The sequence below is a fragment of the Pituophis catenifer genome, unplaced genomic scaffold (genome assembly GCF_029215685.1).
Source record: "Pituophis catenifer annectens isolate HBS135680 unplaced genomic scaffold, rPitCat1.0.hap2 SCAF_10, whole genome shotgun sequence".
In the NCBI taxonomy this organism is placed as follows: Eukaryota; Metazoa; Chordata; class Lepidosauria; order Squamata; family Colubridae; genus Pituophis; species Pituophis catenifer.
The window spans coordinates 23,050,585-23,071,572 of record NW_027256890.1 but is presented as its reverse complement, the minus strand read 5'-3'; the positions used below and the strand labels follow the sequence as shown (position 1 = coordinate 23,071,572).

Here is a 20,988-nt window from a genome sequence, read left to right as displayed (position 1 = left end):
CGAACGTATCTTTTCTTTTATGTACACTGAGAGCGTGTGCACCAAAGACAAATTCCTTGTGTGTCCAATCACACTTGGCCAATAAAGAATTCAATTCAATTCAATTCAATTCAATTCAATTCAATTCAATTCTATTCCTATTCTATTCCTATTCTATTCCTATTCTATTCCATTCCAATTCCAATTCCAATTCATTCCTATTCCTATTCCTATTCCTATTCCTATTCCATTCTATCCATGTGAATCGAGGAGATTATGCCCAAAACCTTTCCTTTTGGAAAAACAAAACAAAACAGAATAACAGAGTTGGAAGGGACCTTGGAGGTCTTCTAGTCCAACCCCTATTGGAGACCCTATACCAATGATGGCTAACCTTTTTGTTGTTGTGTGCCAAAAGCGTGTATGCGTATATGACAGCACGCCTGCACCCATGATGTAATGTGCGTGCGAGCCCACCCCACCCCCCTCACCCCATTTTGGGCCTAGTAGGCCTCCCTGAACCCTCCTCTGTGCCCCATTTTGGGCCTAGTAGGCCTCTCTGAAGCCTCCTGGGAGGAAAAAATGGGCCACGAGGGAGCCAAGCCGCACCCCTCCCCTGTGCCCCATTTTGGGCCTAGTAGGCCTTTCTGAAGCCTCCTGGGAGGAAAAAATGGGCCACGAGGGAGCCAAGCCGCACCCCTCCCCCGTGCCCCATTTTGGGCCTAGTAGGCCTCGCTGCACTTATAACCCATAAAGCAATCCGGGCATGACCCCCCCCTCCGCGCTCTCTCTGTCCCCGCTCATGAGCGCACATCTCCCACATGCCGCCCCCCACATGTCCGACAGAGACCCGAAAATCAAATGGGCGGCGGAAGTCACACGGGCGTGCGCGGTGAAGCTGAGCTGGGGCAACAGCTAATGTGCCCACAGAGAGGGATCTGAGCGGCACCTGTGGTTTGCCACCACGGCCCTGTACCATTTCACACAAATGGTTGTCCAATCTCTTCTGGAAAGCCTCCAGTGATGGAGCATTCACAACTTCTGGTGGCAGGCTGTTCCACTGGTTAATTGTCCTCACTGTCAGGAAATTTCTCCTTAGTTCTAGGTTGCTTCTCTCCTTGAATAGTTTCCACCCATCGCTTCTTGTCTGGACTTCGGGTGCTTTGGAGAATAGGTTGAAAAGCATTCAAATGACCTCTGGAGACCCCCCCTCCTATCATCTCCTGGTGGCTCCGGTTCCAATCAACAACTATCTGAGATGGCGTTATATTTGAAGAGGGCCATTCATTTATTTTTTTCCACAGGTTGTTTTTTTTTCCCCCCACACCTCTTCCACGGTTCTTCGGTGGGTCTCACACTTACCGTCGCTGGAGTCACAGCTGCAAAACATAAACGAAGAGATAGGATGAGGATTAGAACTTTTAGATGAGAATGTAATGCCTGTGTGAACGTACACCGTGATTTAAACAATTAGGAGTAACAGAATCACAGAGTTGGAAGGGACCTTGGAGGTCTTCTAGTCCAACCCCGATCAGGCAGGAAACTCTATACCCGTGATGGCGAACCTACAGCACGCGTGCCACAGGTGGCACATGGAGCCATATCTGTGGGCACGTGAGCGTTGCCCTAGCACGCATGCACGCGCCAGCCACCTGATTTTCGGCCCTTCCGGGCCCACCGGAAATCAGGAAATGAGCTGTTTCTGGCCTCCGGAGGTGGGGAAGATAGTTTTCACCCTCCCCAGGCTCCTAGAAAGCCTCTGGAGCCTGGGGAGGGCAAAAAAATGGGCTTTCTGGGTCCACCGGAAGTCGGGAAACGGGCCATGCAGTGAATTTTGATCCATTTGATGACCTTCCTTGCCACGGTTGTTAAGTGAATCACTGCCATTCTCCCATTAGGTACATGGTTGTTAAGTGAATCAGGCTTCCCCATTGACTTTGCTCGTCAGACGGTCGCAAAAGGGGATGGCGTGGCCCCCGGGAGACTGCAAATGTCATAAATATCTCAATTTTCATCACGTGAACATGGAGATGCCGTAACGATCCTAAGTGTGAAAAACGGTCATAAATCGCACGTTTCAGTGTTGCTGTAACTTCGAGGAGTCACTAAAAAATTTTTGTAAGTCAAGGACTACCTGCTGTTGTTCTCATGGTCAGGAAATCCCTCATTTCTAGCATGGTTTTCTCCTTAATTAGCTTTCATCCATGGCTGAAATTACATTCTTTCCTTCCTCCTTCCTTCCTTTCCTTCCTCCTTCCTTCCTTTCCTTCCCTACCTCCCTCCCTTTCCTTTTTCCTTCCTTCCTTTCCTTCCTTTCTCCTTCCTTTCCTTTCTCCTCCCTCCCTCCTTCCTTTCCTTCCTCCCTTTCTTTCCTCCTTCCTTCCTTCCCTTCCTCCTTCCTCCCTTTCCTTCCTTATTTATTTTATTTATTTATTAATTTAACTTGTATACCGCCCTTCTCCCAAAAGGGACTCAGGGCGGTGAACAGCCAAAATTAAAATACATACAATATAAAAGTTAAGATAATTAAAAGAGATTAAATCAATCCGGCCTCCCAATTTAAAACCCCAAGTCTATAAAATTTTAAAATCCCAATTTAAAACCATTTAGGCTAGGCCTCCTTCCTTCCTCTCCTTCCTTCCTTCCTTTCCTTTGTTGGCTTCCTCCTTCCTTCCTCTCTTCCTTCCCTTCCCTCCCTTCCTCCTTCTTTCCCTTCCTTCCTTTCTTTCCTTCTTCATTCCTTCCTTCCCTTCCTCCTTCCTTCCTCCCTTCCCTCCTTCCTTCCTTCTTTCCTCCTTCCTTCCTTCCCTTCCTCCTCCTTTCCTCCATCCCTCCTTTCCTTTCCAATCCAGTTCCATTGTGACCTTTTTCAAAAAGCTTATAAAAAAAAAACGCTAAGCAAAATATTATTTTTACGGGCTGCCTCTCTGGTTGGAGAGATTGCAAACGAAGCGGCATTCCTGGAGTTCCAGGGACTAGAAACTTGTTTGTTTGTTTTTCCACATACAGCACACCTCTTCAATCATAAAGTCCAAGAATGTGATTTTTTTTTTTAAAAAAAGAAATAACTCCTCTGCATCTTAAAAACACACACATGTCTGCATGTCCAGAAATGTTCTTTCTTCTTTAAGACTGCAGTAAATCACTAGATTTTTGGTGCTTGGCAGTAAACCAAGTGAAATAACTAACTGCAAACCTATAAAACAGCTTTCAAATCCGTCCTTTTGGCAGAAACCAAAATATCTTGACGTGGTCCAGTTATAATTTTAATCCAAATGAAAGAACAGAAGTCTCAAATCTCAGCTTTAGGTTTTTTTTTTTCCTTATCTGGGAGGGTTTGCTTTGCAAAAAAAGAAAAGCCAAGTTTCTAGGCCTCATACTGTTGAAGGGCAAACTGCATTATGCAACGTGGCAGAGATGAAAGGCAAAAAGGGCCCTTTTTACACTGTTGTTGTTACAGCTGAGTTGAGATTGGAGTAGTCAGAAAAAGTAAATTGACTTTAAAATCACAACCGACCATGGAACAAATGCCTGGTTTGGGGTAGCTGAGATTAAGGATCAGGGAACGAAATTTGGCAGAAAAGCAGAATACAGAAACACAAAATCAAAAAAGGAACCTTAATAGCGTATTTACTTAAAAGATATTAGGGATGCGGTGGCTCAGTGGCTAAGATGCTGAGCTTGTCGATCAAAAGGTCGGCAGTTCAGCGGTTCGAATCCCTAGTGCCGCGTAACGAGGTGAGCTCCCGTGACTTGTCCCAGCTTCTGCCAACCTAGCAGTTCGAAAGCAGGTAAAAAATGCAAGTAGAAAAATAGGGACCACCTTTGGTGGGAAAGTAACAGCGTTTTCCATGCGCCTTTGGCGTTGAGTCATGCCGGCCACATGACCATGGAGACGTCTTCGGACAGCGCTGGCTCTTCGGCTTTGAAACAGAGATGAGCACCGCCCCCTAGAGTCGGGAACGACTAGCACATATGTGCGAGGGGAACCTTTACCTTTCCCTTACTTGAAGATAAGTCAAAAATTTTAGCTGCCAAAATACACCCGAATTTTGAGTTCAGCTTATCCGCAGACGAGTTCATCCGGGAAGTATCTACACAGTACAGTTAATCCTCGATTTACGACCATTTGTTTAGTGACTGTTCAAAGTTACAGCAGCACTGAAAAAGGTGACTTGCAAAAATATTGCACGCTCCCACAATCACGTCATCACTGTATGTGCGCCAACTTCCAGAAGGAAGAACATAAATGTGATTTGTGTGAAGACGTGAATTAAAAAGGGGAAAAAGATTTGTAGGGGGAAAATACAGGTAGTCCTCGAGTTATGGCCACCATTGAGTCCCAAAATTGATGTGGCTGAGGGAAACAGTTGTTAAGTGAGTTTTGACCCCATTTTATGACCTTTCTCGCCACAGCTGTTAAGTGAATCTCTAAGTTAGCAACACGGTTGTTAAGTGAATGAATCCATTGACTTTGCTCGCCAGAAGGTCACAAAAGGGAGAATTACGTGACCCAAGGGACATTTCAACCTGTCATAAATATGAATCGGTTGCCAAGCATTTGAATTTTGATTATGCAGCCACGGGGATGCAGCAAATTATAAATGTTAAAAATGGACACGAGTCTCTTTTCTTAGTGTTGTTGTAACTTCAAGCAGTCACTCAATGGACTGCTGTAAGCCGAGGACTACCTGTATTGCACCAGCCATCCCTGCCAAGGCAGCCATTTTGAGAAGGCGCCCCCGATCCTCCCTTCACTTTCCCGCGCGAGTGAACCAACCTTCTGCTTCCTGGGAATCGCTGTCCATGACGGGAGGGGTGGGGGGCTCCGGCCGCAGTTGTGGCAAGTCGCTAGTAGCATCCGGGTGGATATGGAGTAGGAAATCACTCTCTCCTTGGATGGTCAGAGTTTGGTGCAACGTTTGGATGTGGTAGCCTCTCCCCGCAGGGCAGATTTCTCGGAACGCCACTATTCAACCGGGAGAGGAAAAACGAGACAGTCAGACGCCCGTCAGCCTACAGGTAAGATTTCCGTGGTGAAGCAATGGACGGAGGAGCGGAGAATGAGAGGAAGGAGAAAGGAAAAACGGGAGATGCATTGGAAAATGGGCAACGGAAGAGACGATGTCCAGGACAATATGGCAAAACAGGGATATTGCAGTAGCAATTTAGACTTATATTCCGCTTCACAGTGTTTTACAGCCCTCTCTAAGCAGTTTACAGGGTCAGCCTCTTGCCCCCAACAATCCGGGCCCTCATTTTACCCACCTCGGAAGGACGGAAGGCTGAGTCAACCTTGAACCAGTCAGGATCGAACTCCTGACTGTGGCCACAGTTTGCTTGCAATTCTGAGTTCTAACCACAAGGAAGGAAGGAAGGGAGGGAGGGAGGGAGGGAGGGAGGGAAAGAGAGAAAATAAAGGCAGGAACAAAGGAAGAAGACAAAAAGGGAAAGAAGGAAAAGCAGGGAGGGAGAGTGAGGGATGGAAAGAACTTCTGACTGTGGGCAGAATTTGCTTGCAATACTGCGTTCTAACCAGTGCGCCACCATAGTAGGAAGGAAGGAACGAAGGAGGGAAGGAAGGAAGGAAGGAAGGAAGGGGGAAGAAAGGAAGGAAGGAAAGAAAGAGGGAAGGAAGGAAGGAAGGAGGGAGGGAGGGAGGGAGGGAGGGAGGGAAGGAAAGAAGGAGGGAGGGAGGGAGGGAAGGAAGGAAAATAGCAATAGCACTTATATACCGCTTCACAGTGCTTTATAGAGTCAGCCTATTGCCCCCAACAATCTGGGTCCTTATTTTACCGACCTCGGAAGGTTGCAAAAGGTGAGGACACAGGAACAGTCATTAAGTATGAACCAGTGGCCAGACGTCTGAATTTTGATCACAGGATCATAAGGATGCTACCAAGTGTGCTCATAAGTGCTGTAAGTGTGAAAAACAGCCACTAACAGTCACTTTTTCCAGTGCCTGTAATTTTGAATGGTCCCTAAATGAGCTGTTATAAGTCGAGGACTACCTGTAGCCCATTCCGAGCAAGAGAAATAGTTCAAAAGACAATACCGAGCGAGGACAGCAGGTACACGGAGAGGAAGGTCCGAGCCACAAACAGGACAGAGAAGCAAGATCCGAGCGGATGAGTTTGAGGAAGGCGACAATGGCCATTTCTGTCCTTCCCCCATCTGCCCTTCGACTCACCCGTTCCGTCAGCCGGACATCGCTCGCAATGGACACCCCAGGCTTTGCCCACGCTGCAGCAGCACGTCTGGCGGGTCAGCTTGGTGGACAGCGGATGTTGGCACTGTTGCTCGGGGCTCACCAGCCGGAAACACAGACTCCTCTCCCCGGCTTTCTCCGCTGCCCTCCCCAAAAAAGAGGGACAGAGAGGGACATCAGAGGAGGCAGAAGTAAACAGGAAAAAGAGGGGCTGCCCCAGGGGTAGGGTTGAAAAATTTCAGCAACTGGTTCGCTGCCTGGTTGCTGGGTGGGTGTGGTCTAATTGGCCTCCTGCACCACAGTGGGTGGGGTGCATTTTCGCCCTCCCCAGGCTCCGGAGGCTTTCCTTGAGCCTCCAGGAGGGCAAAAACGGCCTCCCCAGGCTCCAGAGGCCCTCCGGAGGCCAGAAACAGGCCCGTTTCCAGACTTCAGTAGGCCCGTTTTTCACCCTCCCAGAGCCTTTGCGCATGCCCTGCACTTACCTGGCATCCAAAATGGGCCCCGTGGAGACTCCTGGGAAGGGAGGGGTGGGCGGGGTCAACCAGTCCTTGGAACAACCGGTTCGGCGAACCAGATTAAAATTAACAATCGGTTCGCCCTGAATCCCACCCCTGGGCTGCCCCCCCTGCTTTCCCAAAGCCCAGCAATGCAATTGTGATAGGGGTTGTGTGTTGTAAGACTGCGACACCTGTGTTAAATCAAGGCCACCAAATCTGAGGTTTTTTTTTTTTTTTTTTTTGCTGCTATTATCCCAATTTCAGGCCATTTACAATGAGTTATAATTTGTGTAGCAATATACAATAATTATCCATTGCCAGCTTTGCGGAGCTCTGTCGCAGCTTCGCCAGAGTATGGAATAGAAGGGGAACTCATCAAATTTTCCGACGACATCAAGCTGGCAGGAATAGCCAACCCTCCAGAAAATAGGCTCAAGTTACAGAAGGCTTTTGACAGGACTTAAACACTGGGCCCTATCTAACAAAATGAAATTCAATGGAGAGAAATGGAAAGCCTTACATTTAGGCAAGAAAAACAAAATGTACAGGTACAGATTAGGACCCCCTGAGCTCCCCCGCCCCCCCCCCAGTGCATATGCGCGCGATCCCCTCAGCGCTACCCCACTCCTCGTGCATGTATGTGCGACCTCCTGCGGCCCGTTTTGGGCTTAGTAGGCCTCCCCGAAGCCTCCTGGGACCAAAAACAGGCCACAGGGAGGGGGGCGTCTCCCGCATGCGCCCCACCCCTGCGCCAGGGACCCGAAAATCAGCTGGCCATCGGGAGGCGCCCGTGCATGTGCAGTGGAGCTGAGCTCAGCTGGGTGACGGCTCGCGTGCCAGCAGAGAGGGCTCCGCGTGCCACAGGTTCAACATCATGGGATTAGGTGAAACTTGGCTCAACAGCAGTAACTGTGAGAGGGATCTTGGAGTCCTAGTGGACAATCACTTAAATAGGAGGCATCCGTGTGCAGCAGCTGCCAAAAAAGCCAACACAGTTCTAGGCTGCATTAACAGAGGGATAGAATCAGGATCACATGAAGTGTTAATACCACTTTATAAGGCCTTGGTAAGGCCACACTTGGAACATTGCATCCAGTTTTGGTCGCCACGATGTAAAAAAGATGTGGAGACTCTGGAAAGAGTGCAGAGAAGAGCAACCAAGAGGATTAGGGGAATGGAGGCTAAACATAGGAAGAACGGTTGCAGGAACTGGGTATGTCTAGTTTAATGAAAAGAAGGACCAGGGGAGACATGATAGCAGCCTTCCAATATCTCAGGGGCTTCCGCAAAGAAGAGGGAATCAACCTATTCTCCAAAGCACCTGAGGGCAGGACAAGAAGCAACGGATGGAAACTAATCAAGGACAGAAACAACCTAGAACTAAGGAGAAATTTCTTGACAGTGACAACAATAAACCAGTGAAATAGCTTGCCTTCAAAAGTTGTTATTCAATCACTGACAAACTATTCAGGAAATTTTTCCTTAATTCTAGGTTGTCCCCCTCATCTTCATGACAGCCCCTCAAGTATAGGAAGACCGCTATCACATCACCCCTAGTCCTTCTTTTCCATTTTTTTAATGTCATGGTGACCAGAACTGGATGCATTATTCCACGTGACGAGGGGGGGGGGGTAGAAGAAGAAAAAAGAGGAGGAGGAAGAGAGAGAGAGAGAGAGAGAGAGAGAGAGAAAGAGAAAGAGAAAGAGAAAGAAAGACATAGAGAGAGGTAGAGGTAGAAAAAGAGAGACAGACAGAGAGAAGAGAGAGAGAGAGAGAGAGAGAAAGAAAGAAAGAAAGGAAAAGGAAGACAGAGAGAGAGATAAGAGGTAGAAAAAGAGAGACAGACAGACAGAGAGAAGAGAGAGAGAGAGAGAGAGAGAGAGAAAGAAAGAAAGAAAGGAAAAGGAAGACAGAGAGAGAGATAGAGGCAGAAAAAGAAAGAGAGACAGAGACAGACAGACAAAGAAAAGAGACAGAGAGAGACAGAGAAAGAAAGAAAGAAAGAAAGAAAGAAAGAAAGAAAGAAAGAAAGAAAGAAAGAGAAAGGAAGACAGACACACAGAGACAGAGACAGACAGAGAAAGAGAGAGAGACAGAGAGAGAGAGAGAAAGAAAGAAAGAAAGAAAGAAAGAAAGAAAGGGAGAGGAAGACAGAGAGAGAGAGACAGAAGAGACAGGCAGAGAGAGAAAGAGAAAGAGAGAGAAAGAAAGAAAGAAAGAAAGAAAGAAAGAAAGAAAGAAAGAAAGAAAGAAAGAAAGGGAAAGAAAGACAGACACACAGAGGTAGAGGTAGAAAAAGAAAGAGACAGAGACAGACAGAGAGAGACAGAGAGACACAGAGAGAAAGAAAGAAAGGGAAAGGAAAGGAAGACAGAGAGAGAGAGAGACAGAGAGAGAGAGAGAGAAAGAAAGAAAGAGAAAGGAAGACAGAGAGAGAGAGAGAAGAGACAGAAAGAGAAAGACAAAGAGAGTGAGAGAGAGAGAGAGATGGATGCACCCCCCTCAAACCTGTTGAGACACATACGGACACAGTGAGTGCGCGAAGGTCCCAAAACGTGTCCCGGTTTACACGCGCAACGGAAGCTTCCTTGGGTGTTCAAACACTCTCCTCCTTGGCATACACCTTGCATGGCACACTCATTGATATCTGTGGGGGGAAAATAAGGCCAAAAATAACACTTAATCACTGTAGCTCTTGCGATTTTCGCTCTCCAAGCTTGTGCGACGGGGAGTGGGATCGAAGGCCTGATCCCGGGAATTCAAACTCCCGTCTGGTGAAATTCAAATTTTTTTTACTACCGGTTCTGTGGGCGTGGCTTGGTGGGCATGGTGTGGCTTGGTGGGCGTGGCAGGGGAAGGATACTGCAAAATCCCCATTCCCTCCCCACTCCTGGGGGAAGGATATTGCAAAATCTCCATTCCCACCCCAATCTGGGGCCAGCCAGAGGTGGTATTTGCCGGTTCTCCGAACTATTCAAAATTTCTACTACCGGTTCTCCAGAACCTGTCAGAACCTGCTGGATTTCACCCCTGCTCTAACCTAATAAAGATGTGTATTGTTATTAAAAATACATAAATTGATTGAATGTAATAATAATGTTTAATTTGATCAATTTCATTTGTACTGGAACGTATGGCGTCCAGGTGCATTGATTTGACATTTTTATAAAACAAAACTTAGAAGATAGAAGGAGTTGCTCCTGAGACCGCTCTGGGGTTACTCATCCCCCATGCAGAGACCACCTCAAGTCCCATGCGCTACACACCCCAGTAGAAAGGGAGAGCTGAATGCAGGACTCGAACTCAGGGTCAAAACTATCGGAAGCAAGGGCACCAGTGACAGCAGATTTTAATTTCCAAGTTCACCGACATTCAAATTCCAAACACAAAACACGCGTGGAACACACACACACACCGTGCTCGCGGAGTCTTACCCTGGCAGTGAGTGCTGTTGAGTCGCTTGTATCCCTGCGGACAATCGCTCCCCATCGTCTTTTGCACACCGAGATCTGGAAAAAAAAGAGTACACAGCGAGCGTTTAAGTCTTCCACATTCCTTTACCAGTTTCCCTTCAAACTCCTAAATTTTTTTTAAAAAAAACATTACACAATTCATGGATCTTGTTTCAGCCGACTTTGGAAACAACAGACTTACACTGCATGAAGACATTATTGCAGAATATGCTTTAATGTACATAATTCTTGTTAACAGGTAGGTCAGCTGGGCAGGTAGTTTTGTTTTTCTTTTATAGTTTTTTTTATTTACCATATTTTTCAGAGTATAAGATGCACTGGAGTATAAGACGCACCTTAGTTTTTGGGGAGGAAAATAAGAAAAAAGCTGATTGGCAGGTGGATCGGCCTCCTGGAAATACCTCCAATCAGCTGTTCCCAGAGGTGAATTTTAGCAACAGGTTCCTTGGTTGTGAGCTCTGTGCCTTGCTTTTTTTTTTTTTTCCTGCCTCTGAAACTTCTGAAACTCTGTTTCAGAAAAAAACTTTTTTTCCTGCCTCTGAAAGCCTCCGAAACAGAGCTTCAGAAAAAAAGCCTCTGAAGTTCTGTTTGGGAGCTTTTTTTCTGAAGCTCTGTTTGGAGGCTTTTTTTCTGAAGCTCTGTTTGGGGGCTTCTTTTCTGAAGCTTCGTTTCTGATGCTTTTTTCAGCCTCTGAAGTTTGAGAAGCTGGGTGGGGCTACATTCGCACCCAGATTTTCACCTTCTTTTTGGGGCGAAAAAGATGCGTCTTATACTCCGAAAAATACGGTATTTTCCATTTTAAAAAAATATAAACATTTCATCTCTCCTTAAGTGGTGTGTTGTCTGGGTGCAAATATTTCTGCACAACATCCTTCCACAAATTACATATATTGAACAATTATACCTTGTGTAACTCTTCATTTCCTTCATAACGTACCTTCTAATCCAAATACAATAATAACATTAAACATGATTATTCTCGTCATACTCATGTTATGAGTTGCCATTTTATTCTTATCTATCTTAATGTAGTTTCTATTCTTCTTGTTGTCTTCTTCCTTCATTTCCAATTTCCTTTTTTTATTCTCTAACCGTTGGTAAAATGCTTCCCATATCATATAATAATCTTTCTCCTTGTTCTTTCTCCTTAATTGCTACTGTTAGTCTATTCATTTCTGCACATTCGAATATTTTCCTAATCACCTTCTCTTCAGTAGGAATCTCTTCACTTTTCCAATATTGTGCAACTGCAATTCTAGCTGCTGTTAATACATGAATAATTAAATATATATATTTTCTCAATTTATGACCACAATTGAGACTGGAATCTTGGTCATTGAGCCAAGCGATCATTAAGCACGATGTCACGTGACCGCTTGGCTCAGTGACCGCAATACCGATAACTCCTGGTTACAGTCGTTAAAACGATCCTGCAGGTTGGACCAAGGCACAAAGTAAGGAGGGTGGGGTGTCTCAGAGGGGGTTTGAGAGACCCTGAAAGGCCTGGAGCAGGCCCCGTGTGAGTTTGGGGTGGGTGGGTGCTGTGGACAGGTCTCCCTCGCTCAGGGACTGAAAATCATCCCTGCTAAAATCCAAGCAGAGTGGAAAGGCAGCGTTGTAAACTAAGCTAAGGAATGTAGGGTGTCTCGGGGAGGTGGGGGAGACCACGGGGGCCCCAGGACAAGCCGTGCACAAATTGGGGGGAGTGCCTTAGCCAAGTCTCTCACACTTGGCCAACTAAAGTATTCTATTCTATTCTATTCTATTCTATTCTATTCTATTCTATTCTATTCTATTCTATTCTATTCTATTCTATTCTATTCTATTCTATTCTATTCTATTCTATTCTATTCTATTCTATTCATTAATTTCATTTGTCAAGCAAGGAGTGCACCCAGGGGTGGGCTGTTGGGGGTTCGCAGGGGTTCGGGAGAACCTCTAGTTAAGATTCTGTGCGGTTTGGAGAACCCCCAAATCCCACTCCTGGCTGGCCCGGCCCGGCCCCGCCCACCCCACCCCGCCCTTCCTAGCAGGTTTGGGATGCAGGTAAGAGCAAGGAGCATATGGAGGCTCGGGGAGGGTGAAAAACAGGCCTACCGGAAGTTCAGGAAGGGCCTCCGGAGCCTGGGGAGGCCGTTTTCGCCCTCCCGGAGGCTCGAGGAAAGCCTCTGGAGCCCAGGGAGGACCCAGTTTGTGGGGGCAATAAGCTGACTTTGTATAAAATATACAAAAGAATGAAGGCTATTGCTTAACGCATTGTAAGCCGCCCTGAGTCTCCGGAGAAGGGCGGCATATAAATCAAATTAAAAAAAAAAAAACACACACACACACACCCGCCGTGGTGCAGGAGGCCGACTAGGCCACGCCCACCATGGCCAAGCTCACCCAGCAACTGGGCAGAGAACCCCTTGCTAAAATTTTTAAAGCCCACCCCTGAGTACACCCACAGAATTCGGGGCAACCTGCACTGGGGATCGCTGGGTGGTGCGAGGTCCCCGAAGGGCACCAGGAGAGGGGGGGGAAGGGCTGGAGGCTTACACTGCAGATGGGGGCATTTGTGGCACTTGGTCTGGCCCCAGGAGGTGCCGATGCTGCCACAGCAATCTTCCTGCTTCGTGAGACCCGGAAGCGGGTTGCTCCCACACTGCGGTCCACACCGGAAGGGAAAGAGAGAAGAAATATATAAAAAAAAAAAAGACTAAATTCATCAATTCTCTCCTGAAAAGACCAAGCTCCAAACTTTCCCATCCCACCCCAGTCCTGCCCCAACCTCACTCTCTCCAGCCTGTTTGGTGGCAGAAAGCAAATCAGTTCTTGCATTTTAAGCATCTAGTCCTCAGTGAGGATCTGTTTTGCATTGGCGCACCAACAGGCCATATTAGGCTAAAAACAGGACTGGGAATTTTGTGAGTTAAGTCTGTTAGAAGGTCCCAGGCCGTTCTCTTCATAGTTTTGTGTAAATCTCGCCATCCCCTGAAGTCTATGTATCGTTTAGTTCCTGAAGTGTGTGCATGTATCTGAGGTAACCACACAACATTTGAGATTAGTGCATTGCTTTGCACATGTGAAATTTAATGCTGAGTGGGAATAAAAGTAAATTTAATCCTGTGATCCAGTCAAAACAGTGTTTTTTTCCCTATACTTGACAACTTTAAGATGGGTGGACTCCAACTCCTAGAATCCCCCAGCCAGCTTGCTTTGAGATGGGTGGACTTCCACTCCCAGAATCCCCCAGCCAGCTTGCTTTGAGATGGGTGGACTTCCACTCCCAGAATCCCCCAGCCAGCTTGCTTTGAGATGGGTGGACTTCCACTCCCAGAATCCCCCAGCCAGCTTGCTTTGAGATGGGTGGACTTCCACTCCCAGAATCCCCCAGCCAGCTTGCTTTGAGATGGATAGAGTTGAAGTCCAGCCATCTTAAAGTTGCCAAGCTTGAAAAAAACTCTGTACTAAAGGGCTTCCTCCTTTGCTATTTGGCCTTGAGGATCAGATACACTGCTTTTGAGCATGGAGGCTTGATTTCACACAGGTTAAATAGCTGGCCCCCTTTCCGCTCACCGACTGCTTGGGCAGCGTCTCTTGAAAACAGCGGCCCAGAGGTTTCTGGGCCGGAGGACGAGTGTAGGCCGGTTTCGGAGCCGGGTGCTGGATTAGATGGTGGGCCCCGCCTGGCCCGCTCCCCTCCGAGCTGAGGCTGTCGATCCGGTGGACCTTCACGGAGGCGTCCGGCGGGTGATGGACACGGACGTTGACCAACGGTTGATGCATCTGAACTGGGAGAAGAAAAATAAACTAGGATTTTGGAAACAGGACAAAGGGGGTCGCTACAACACCATTTGCAGCGTCAATCAAACAACCGATTTACGGATCAATTTAAAATAAAAATAAAAATAAAATAAAACCCTGGCTAGGTGGCTCAATCGCTAAGACCCTGAGCTTATCTATCAGAAAGATCGGCAGTTCGGCGGTTCGAATCCCTAGAATAGGTCTCCTGAGTGAGCAGGGGGTTGGACTAGATGACCTCCAAGGTCCCTTCCAACTCTGTTATTTTATTGATTGATTGATTGATTGGTTCAATTTATATGCCACCCTTCTCCAGAGACTCAGGGCGGCTTACAATGCGTTAGGGCTTTCGCCCCCCCAGCGGTATTCTTTTTTATACAAAGTCAGCTTATTGCCCCCACAATCCAGGTCCTCATTTTACCTACCTCGAAAGGATGGAAGGCTGAGTCAACCTTGAGCCTGGTGAGATTTGAACTCACAGTCATTGCGGGCAGCTGGTGCTACTTAACAGCACTTTAGTTTGCTGCGCCACCAAGGCTCTATTCTATCATGAATGACAAACTTGGGAATTTGAGCAAGTGTTTTTACAGGGCACAAAAGAGGTGTGGGGGGGGTCCACTTGAAACCCTGGAGCTGGAGACTTCTAGAAAGCCCTCTGCACATGCTCGAAGATTCCCAGCTCGGCCCTTCAGTGGCCAGAACAGACCCCAAATTTCAAATCCAGCTCCGCAGAGGAGTTGATTTGTTTATTTAGCATATGGCAGACAGTAAATAGATAACGGTAGTAAAAATATATATGAAATGTGCTCCTAATACTGTGGTACATGTATAATGGAAATTTGGGGCTCTCTGAGCTTGGGTGTTTTCTTGCAGACGTTTCATCAACCAAGTGTAACCCCACTCTCTTCTAACACTGATCATGTTACCTAGTTGGGTCATGAAATGTCTGTAGGAAAAGAACTCAACTTAGAGAGCACTAAGGACTCCGCAGTCCTCCTCCTTCTAGTCTTCCTCCTCGCAAGCTCAGAGAGAACCAAGACCCCCCCACAATTCCTCCTCCTCCTCTCCTCCACAAACCCCACTTTCCACTAGCACTGATGATGTTACCTAGCTGGGTAATAAAATGTCTGGAAGAAAACCACCAAGCTCATCAAGGACCGCACAGTCCTTTTCCTCCTCCTCCTCCTCCTCTCCACAAACCCCACTCCCTACAACCCCTGACAATGTTACCTAGTTGGGTAATTAAACGTCTGCAAGAAAAGCTCAGAGAACACCAAGGACCCCTCACCTCAACCCTGAAATACAAACGTTTTTCCTCATGGAAATATGTATTCAGTTTTGTAAGGTATAAGGAATTCAAGAAGTGACGTATAAGTTATCGGTTATGTTTTGAAATATATTGATTCATGAGACTTGAATAAGTATTCTATAGATTAATATCTAGGCCCGTGATGGCGAACCTATGGCATGCTCTGTGGGCACGCTCGCCATCGCCACCTCCTCTTTTGGTTACTGGTGCGCACATGCGCGCTGGCCAGCTGGTCTTTTGCAGGGGCTGGACCGCCGGAAAACGGCCATTTTTGGGTTTTTCTGGACATTTTTAGGCCATTTTTCAGCCCAAAAAACGGCCCAAAATCAGCCCCAAAACAGCCGAAAAATGGCCTGAAAACAGCCTGGAAATGGCTGAAAAACGGCCTGAAAATGGCCCAAAAAACAGCCTGAAAACAGCCCAAAAAACGGCCTGAAAACAACCTGAAAATGGCCTGGAAAATGGCCTGAAAACAGCCCCCAAACAGCCAGAAAACAGTAAAAAACAGCCTGAAAACGGCCAGGAAATGGCTGAAAAATGGCCTGAAAACGCCCCCCCAAAACAGCCTAAAAACGGCCCAGAAAATGGCCCAAAATGGCTGAAAAACAGCCTGAAAATGGCCTATAAAATGGCCCAAAAACGGCCTGAAAACAGTAGAAAAACAGCCCTGAAAATGGCTGAAAAATGGCCTGAAAACACCCCCCAAAAACAGCCTAAAAACGGCCCAGAAAATGGCCCAAAATGGCTGAAAAACAGCCTGAAAATGGCCTATAAAACGGCCCAAAAACGGCCTGAAAACAGTCAAAAAACAGCCTGAAAACAGGCTGGAAAACAGCCGGGAAATGACTGAAAAACGGCCTGAAAATGGCCCAAAACAGCCCAAAAAGTGACCTGAAAACGGCCCAGAAAACGGCCCAAAATGGCTGAAAAACAGCCTGAAAATGGCCTATAAAACAGCCAAAAAACATATGTGCGCCACCCAGCTGGTCTTCGGGTTTCCGGTGCTCCGGCGTGCACATGTGCACGTGGATACACGCGTGTTCCAGTTTGGGCACTCAGTGCCGAAAATGTTTGTCATCACTGAGCTCGGTCGTTTATCCAATTAAGGCAATATTTATTAGTTGAAAAAAATCTGCTTTCCCTCAAAGGGGGTTTATCGCTCCACCCTAACCCCGCCCCCGCAAACAGCCCCTGAGCCCAGCCCCCACTTTCTCTCCCGTTACCTTCGGAGGAGTGATGCCCCAGGGGTACCATAAAGGTGGAATGGCTCACGGTGCTTTTTGAACTCGGCCCCGAGGGGCTGTCACTGTGATGATCAGACATGACCTGGACGGCGTAAATGGCGTGTTTGCTGGAACCCGTCTCCGTAGCGGACCCATCGCTGGGGGGGCGTGCCTGCTGCCCCTGGCGATTCACGGGCACCTGGCAGAAGCGGCCGGTAAATTCCGGGGGGCACAGACAGTGGTTGCCAGATGTGCATTGACCGCCGTTCATGCAGGGCAAAGGACAAACCACTGCAGCAGGGAAGGGGGGGGGAGAACAAAGAGAAAAAGACACCCCTGTTAATTTTGCATGGGGTCAGACCCCCTCCCCCCCCCTCTTTTTGGCTTTCTACTCATCAACCCAACTTTGACACCGCCAGGAAATTTCTCCTTATTTCTAGGTTGGGTCTCTCCTTGATTAGTTTCCATCCCTCGCTTGAAAATTGGGATATTGGAAAATTGGGATATTGGGAATATCGATGAGGCTGCTGCCCCCCTAAAAAATTAAAGTTTTAATTAAAGAATATTGCGTCCAGTTTTGGTCGCCATGATGTAAAAAAGATGTTGAGACTCTAGAAAGAGTGCAGAGAAGAGCAACGAAGATGATTAAGGGACTGGAGGCTATAACATATGAAGAACGGTTGCAGAAACTGGGTATGTCTAGTTTGATGAAAAGAAGGACCAGGGGTGACATTATAGCATCTTCCAATATCTCAGGGGCTGCCCCAAAGAAAAGGGAGTCAAACTATTCTCCAATGCACCAGGGCAGGAGAAGAAGCAACGGATGGAAACTAATCAAGGAGAGAAGCAACCTAGAACTAAGGAGAAATTTCCTGACAGTGAGGACAATTAACCAGTGGAATAACTTGCCTCCAGAAGTTGTGAATGCTCCAACACTGGAGGTTTTTAAGAAGAGACTGGATAACCATTTGTCTGAAATGCTGTAGGGTTTCCTGCCTAAACAGGGGGTTGGACTAGAAGACCTCCAAGGTCCCTTCCAACTCTGTTCTATTTTCTTTTCTTTTCTTTTTTCTTTTCTTTTCTTCTTTCTTTTCTTCTTTTTTTCTTTTCTTTTCTTTTCTTTTCTTTTCTTTTCTTCTCTTCTCCTCTCCTCCTCTTTTCTTTTCTTTTCTTCTATCCTATCCTATCCTATCCTATCCTATCCTATCCTATCCTATCCTATCCTATCCTATCCTCTACTCTACTCTACTCTACTCTACTCTACTCTACTCTCTGTTTCCCCCAAAATAAGACCTCCCCTGATAATAAGCCCAATCGGGCTTTTGAGCGCATGCACTAAAATAAGCCTCCCCCCCGAAAATATTTAAACGCAGAGCTGGAAATCAGGTAAGACGGCAAGAGGAGCCCCATCTTGCTCCACGTGCCCCAAAATAATAAGACCTCCCTGAAAATAAGGCCAAGCGCTTAATTCAGGGTTCAAAGAAATATAAGACAGGGTCTTATTTTCGAGGAAACATGGTAGTTATCGGCCCGCGGAGACCAAAACGGCGGTTGCAAAGGGGTTCAGACAGTGGTATGCGTTTGTGTGTGTTTCCGTGTAAACCGAGGCATGAATCAGAAATTGGACGCACAACCCCTGCCTCTCTCCAAAACGGAGGCGAGACTGCAGGTGTCAACTTGTGTCTTCTGGAAAAGATTTGCGCTCTGCCAGGCCGGAAGGCTGAGCGTGGGCTGCCGTCAAATTTTCCACTGCTTTTCCTGAAATAGCCAACATAACAAACACTTTGGAGAAGAGGAGAAACAAGCAGCGGCTTCAAACCACGTTAAGACTGTTTGGGTCCCTCGGAGTCGGGGTTGACTGCCAACGGTGGCCTGGCCACGTCCCAACGGAGCTCTTTGGCCACGTTTTTCGGAAGCGGTTTGCCCTGGCTTCTTTCCTAGACCTGGGAGTGAGTCAATGTTGGCTTAGCGTCGCTCAGCTGGTCTGATACCGCTGGGAGGACTAGAACTCGCAACCTTCCATTTTCTAACCCTGGGCCTTCAATCGCGACCGTAAACCGGCTTTCGGCTTTGATGACGGCAGCCAAACGCCTTTTCGTAGTTTGTCCAACGCACCTCGGCTTACAACCATTCATTTAGTGACCGTTCAAAGGTCCAACGGCACTAAAAAAAGTGACTTACAACTAGTCCTCACAATTGTTACCGTCACGGAGTCACTGGTCATCATCATCCTCTTTTAATGAGCCCATAATCCCTTGCGGGGTGGAGTCTGGGCAACTGAATGTTTACTGGCCAGATGCCCTTCCTGTCACCATTGCGGAGTTCGCGGCAGATATATTCTCATGATGCCCAGAGAGAGAAATATCTGCCTCTACCTAGGATTGAACTCCTGATTGTGAGGCGAGAGTTCCAGCTCTAGGCCACCGCACCACTCACCAGAGTCACTGGTCACGTGATCAAAATTCGGCAAGTGACTTGTATTTATGATGGTTGCAGAGTTCCCGGGGTCACGGGATCGCCTTTTGCGACCTTCTGATGAACAAAGTCACCGGGGAAACATGATTCACTTAACAACTGTAACCAGAAAAGTCGTAAAATGGGGCAAAAATCACTGTCTAGCAATAATTAGCAACAGACATTTGGGGCTCGGCGTTGGTCATAAGTTGAGGACCTCACTCTGCTTCCTAGATATTTTTTTGCCTGGCAAAATTTCAAAGGCAGCTGCCTATTTACTCAAAAATTTATTAGCATATCTTATGTCTTACTCTCCATCGATTCTTACTTCTGTCTTATTTTCATTCAATATGAAATGTGGGTTATTAGTGCATTAATAATGTATTTAATCTATTATGATTAAAATGACTTCGTTGCCAAAGTCATTTTACAAAATACAGGTAAATCCTCAACGTACAAGCAAGTTTTTAGCGACTGTTCAAAGCCAAATGTGACTTACGACCGCTCCTCACTCTTACAACCATCACAATCATGTGATCTAAAATTCAGGTGCTTAGCAACTGGTATATGCCTGTTGAGCATCCCAAGGTTATGCAATTGACGTTGTGTGTGACTTCACAGCCAGTTTCCGGCAAGCAATAGAGCAGTGTTTCTCAACCTTGGAAGCTTGAAGATGGGTGGACTTCAACTCCCAGAATCCCCCAGCCAGCAGCGCTGGCTGGGGGATTCTGGGAGTTGAAGTCCACCCATCTTCAAGCTTCCAAGGTTGAGAAACACTGCAATAGAGGAAGCTGGATTTGCTTAATGACTGCCTGTTTCACTTAACAACTGCAGTTGTTACTTAAGAACTGTGACCCAAAGGTAGCCTTAAACATCTGCCTTGATTAGTAACTAAAATTCTGGTCGCAACTGTAGTTGTTAAGTGCGGGACTAATTTTATTTAAAAAAGCACTATCAATTGGACTCTTTAACTTTTAGTTTCGGACGCAATTTGCAATGAACTGTATTAACGAATTTAGAAATAGAACGTTTTATGTAGCGCTTTATATTTCTGTATTTTATTCTTCTATTATTTGAAATCACTTGGCATCTTTAGGTTGTATAAACATCAACTCCCAGCATGCTGTGTAGGGAATTCTGGGAGGGGAAGTCCCGCCCCCCCCATCTTAAACGGTGCCAAGTTTTAAAAACCACTGTTCTAAACCATCATTTAATCAGAGTACTCTGCAATAAGCCAAGATGGTCCAATGGTTGTCAGGCAGAAAAATAGCTTTCCTTCATAAACATTATTTTAACTGGAGATGCCAAGACGAATCAGGAATCTTCGCCCACTGTTAATCCGTGTTCTACATTTGCACTATACATCTGAACCATAAAGTTGCCAAACAAGCTGCATTCACACAGTAGATTAAGCCTCCAAGAAACTCACCACACTAAGCCTAACTAGCTTGAGAGATTGCTAGATCTTCCACAGCTGAGCATGTGAGCACAGCCTGGTGTGCAAAGAAGGGTGTGCAAAGGAATTTTTTTTTAAAAAAACACACACTTGCTGCAACTGGCTGATTCTAGTTTGAACTTGGCTTTGTGACTGAAATGAAGCCCCTTCTGAATTAGGCTGGCTCTTGCACAAGCCGGCTGGGTGGGAGGAAGGGTGTGCAATTGTGCGGGTGTGCGGGTGTGTAAGTGTTGGTCTCCGATTGTGTGTGCAGAGTTTATTTGGCCAGCGGTTCTGAGAGGCTTGGATGCAGCGAGGGGCCCCAGAGGTGGGGCTGAGATGTGAAGTCAACTTTTCCAGCAGTGAAAAAGAGAAGAGAATAGACAAGGAAGGGTGGAGAGAGAGGGAGAGAGGTGGCGGTAGAAAAAGAAAGAGAGAGAGAAAAAGAGACAGAGAGAGAGAGAGAGAGAGAGAGAGAGAGAGAGAGAGAGAAAGAAAGAAAGAAAGAAAGAAAGAAAGAAAGAAAGAAAGAAAGAAAGAAAGAAAGAAAGAAAGACAGAGAGGGAGAGAGAGGGAGAGGTAGAAAAAGAGAGAGACAGAGACAGAGAGAGAGAAAGAAAGAAAGAC

General features: G+C 46.7%; 1 protein-coding gene across 1 annotated transcript in view; it reads right to left on the bottom strand.

The window, feature by feature from the left end:
* The window catches only part of LTBP3 (latent transforming growth factor beta binding protein 3), a 50,255-nt gene that overhangs the window by 25,865 nt on the left and 3,402 nt on the right, over positions 1–20,988 (bottom strand). Inside the window, exons 2-9 of the mRNA XM_070951609.1 lie at positions 16,473–16,763; positions 13,716–13,930; positions 12,696–12,801; positions 10,119–10,193; positions 9,209–9,331; positions 6,170–6,328; positions 4,760–4,948; positions 1,342–1,358 (exon numbers count right to left, since the gene is read on the bottom strand). Coding sequence (XP_070807710.1) covers positions 1,342–1,358; positions 4,760–4,948; positions 6,170–6,328; positions 9,209–9,331; positions 10,119–10,193; positions 12,696–12,801; positions 13,716–13,930; positions 16,473–16,763 — 1,175 coding nt within the window. The remainder of the gene's footprint in view (positions 1–1,341; positions 1,359–4,759; positions 4,949–6,169; positions 6,329–9,208; positions 9,332–10,118; positions 10,194–12,695; positions 12,802–13,715; positions 13,931–16,472; positions 16,764–20,988) is intronic.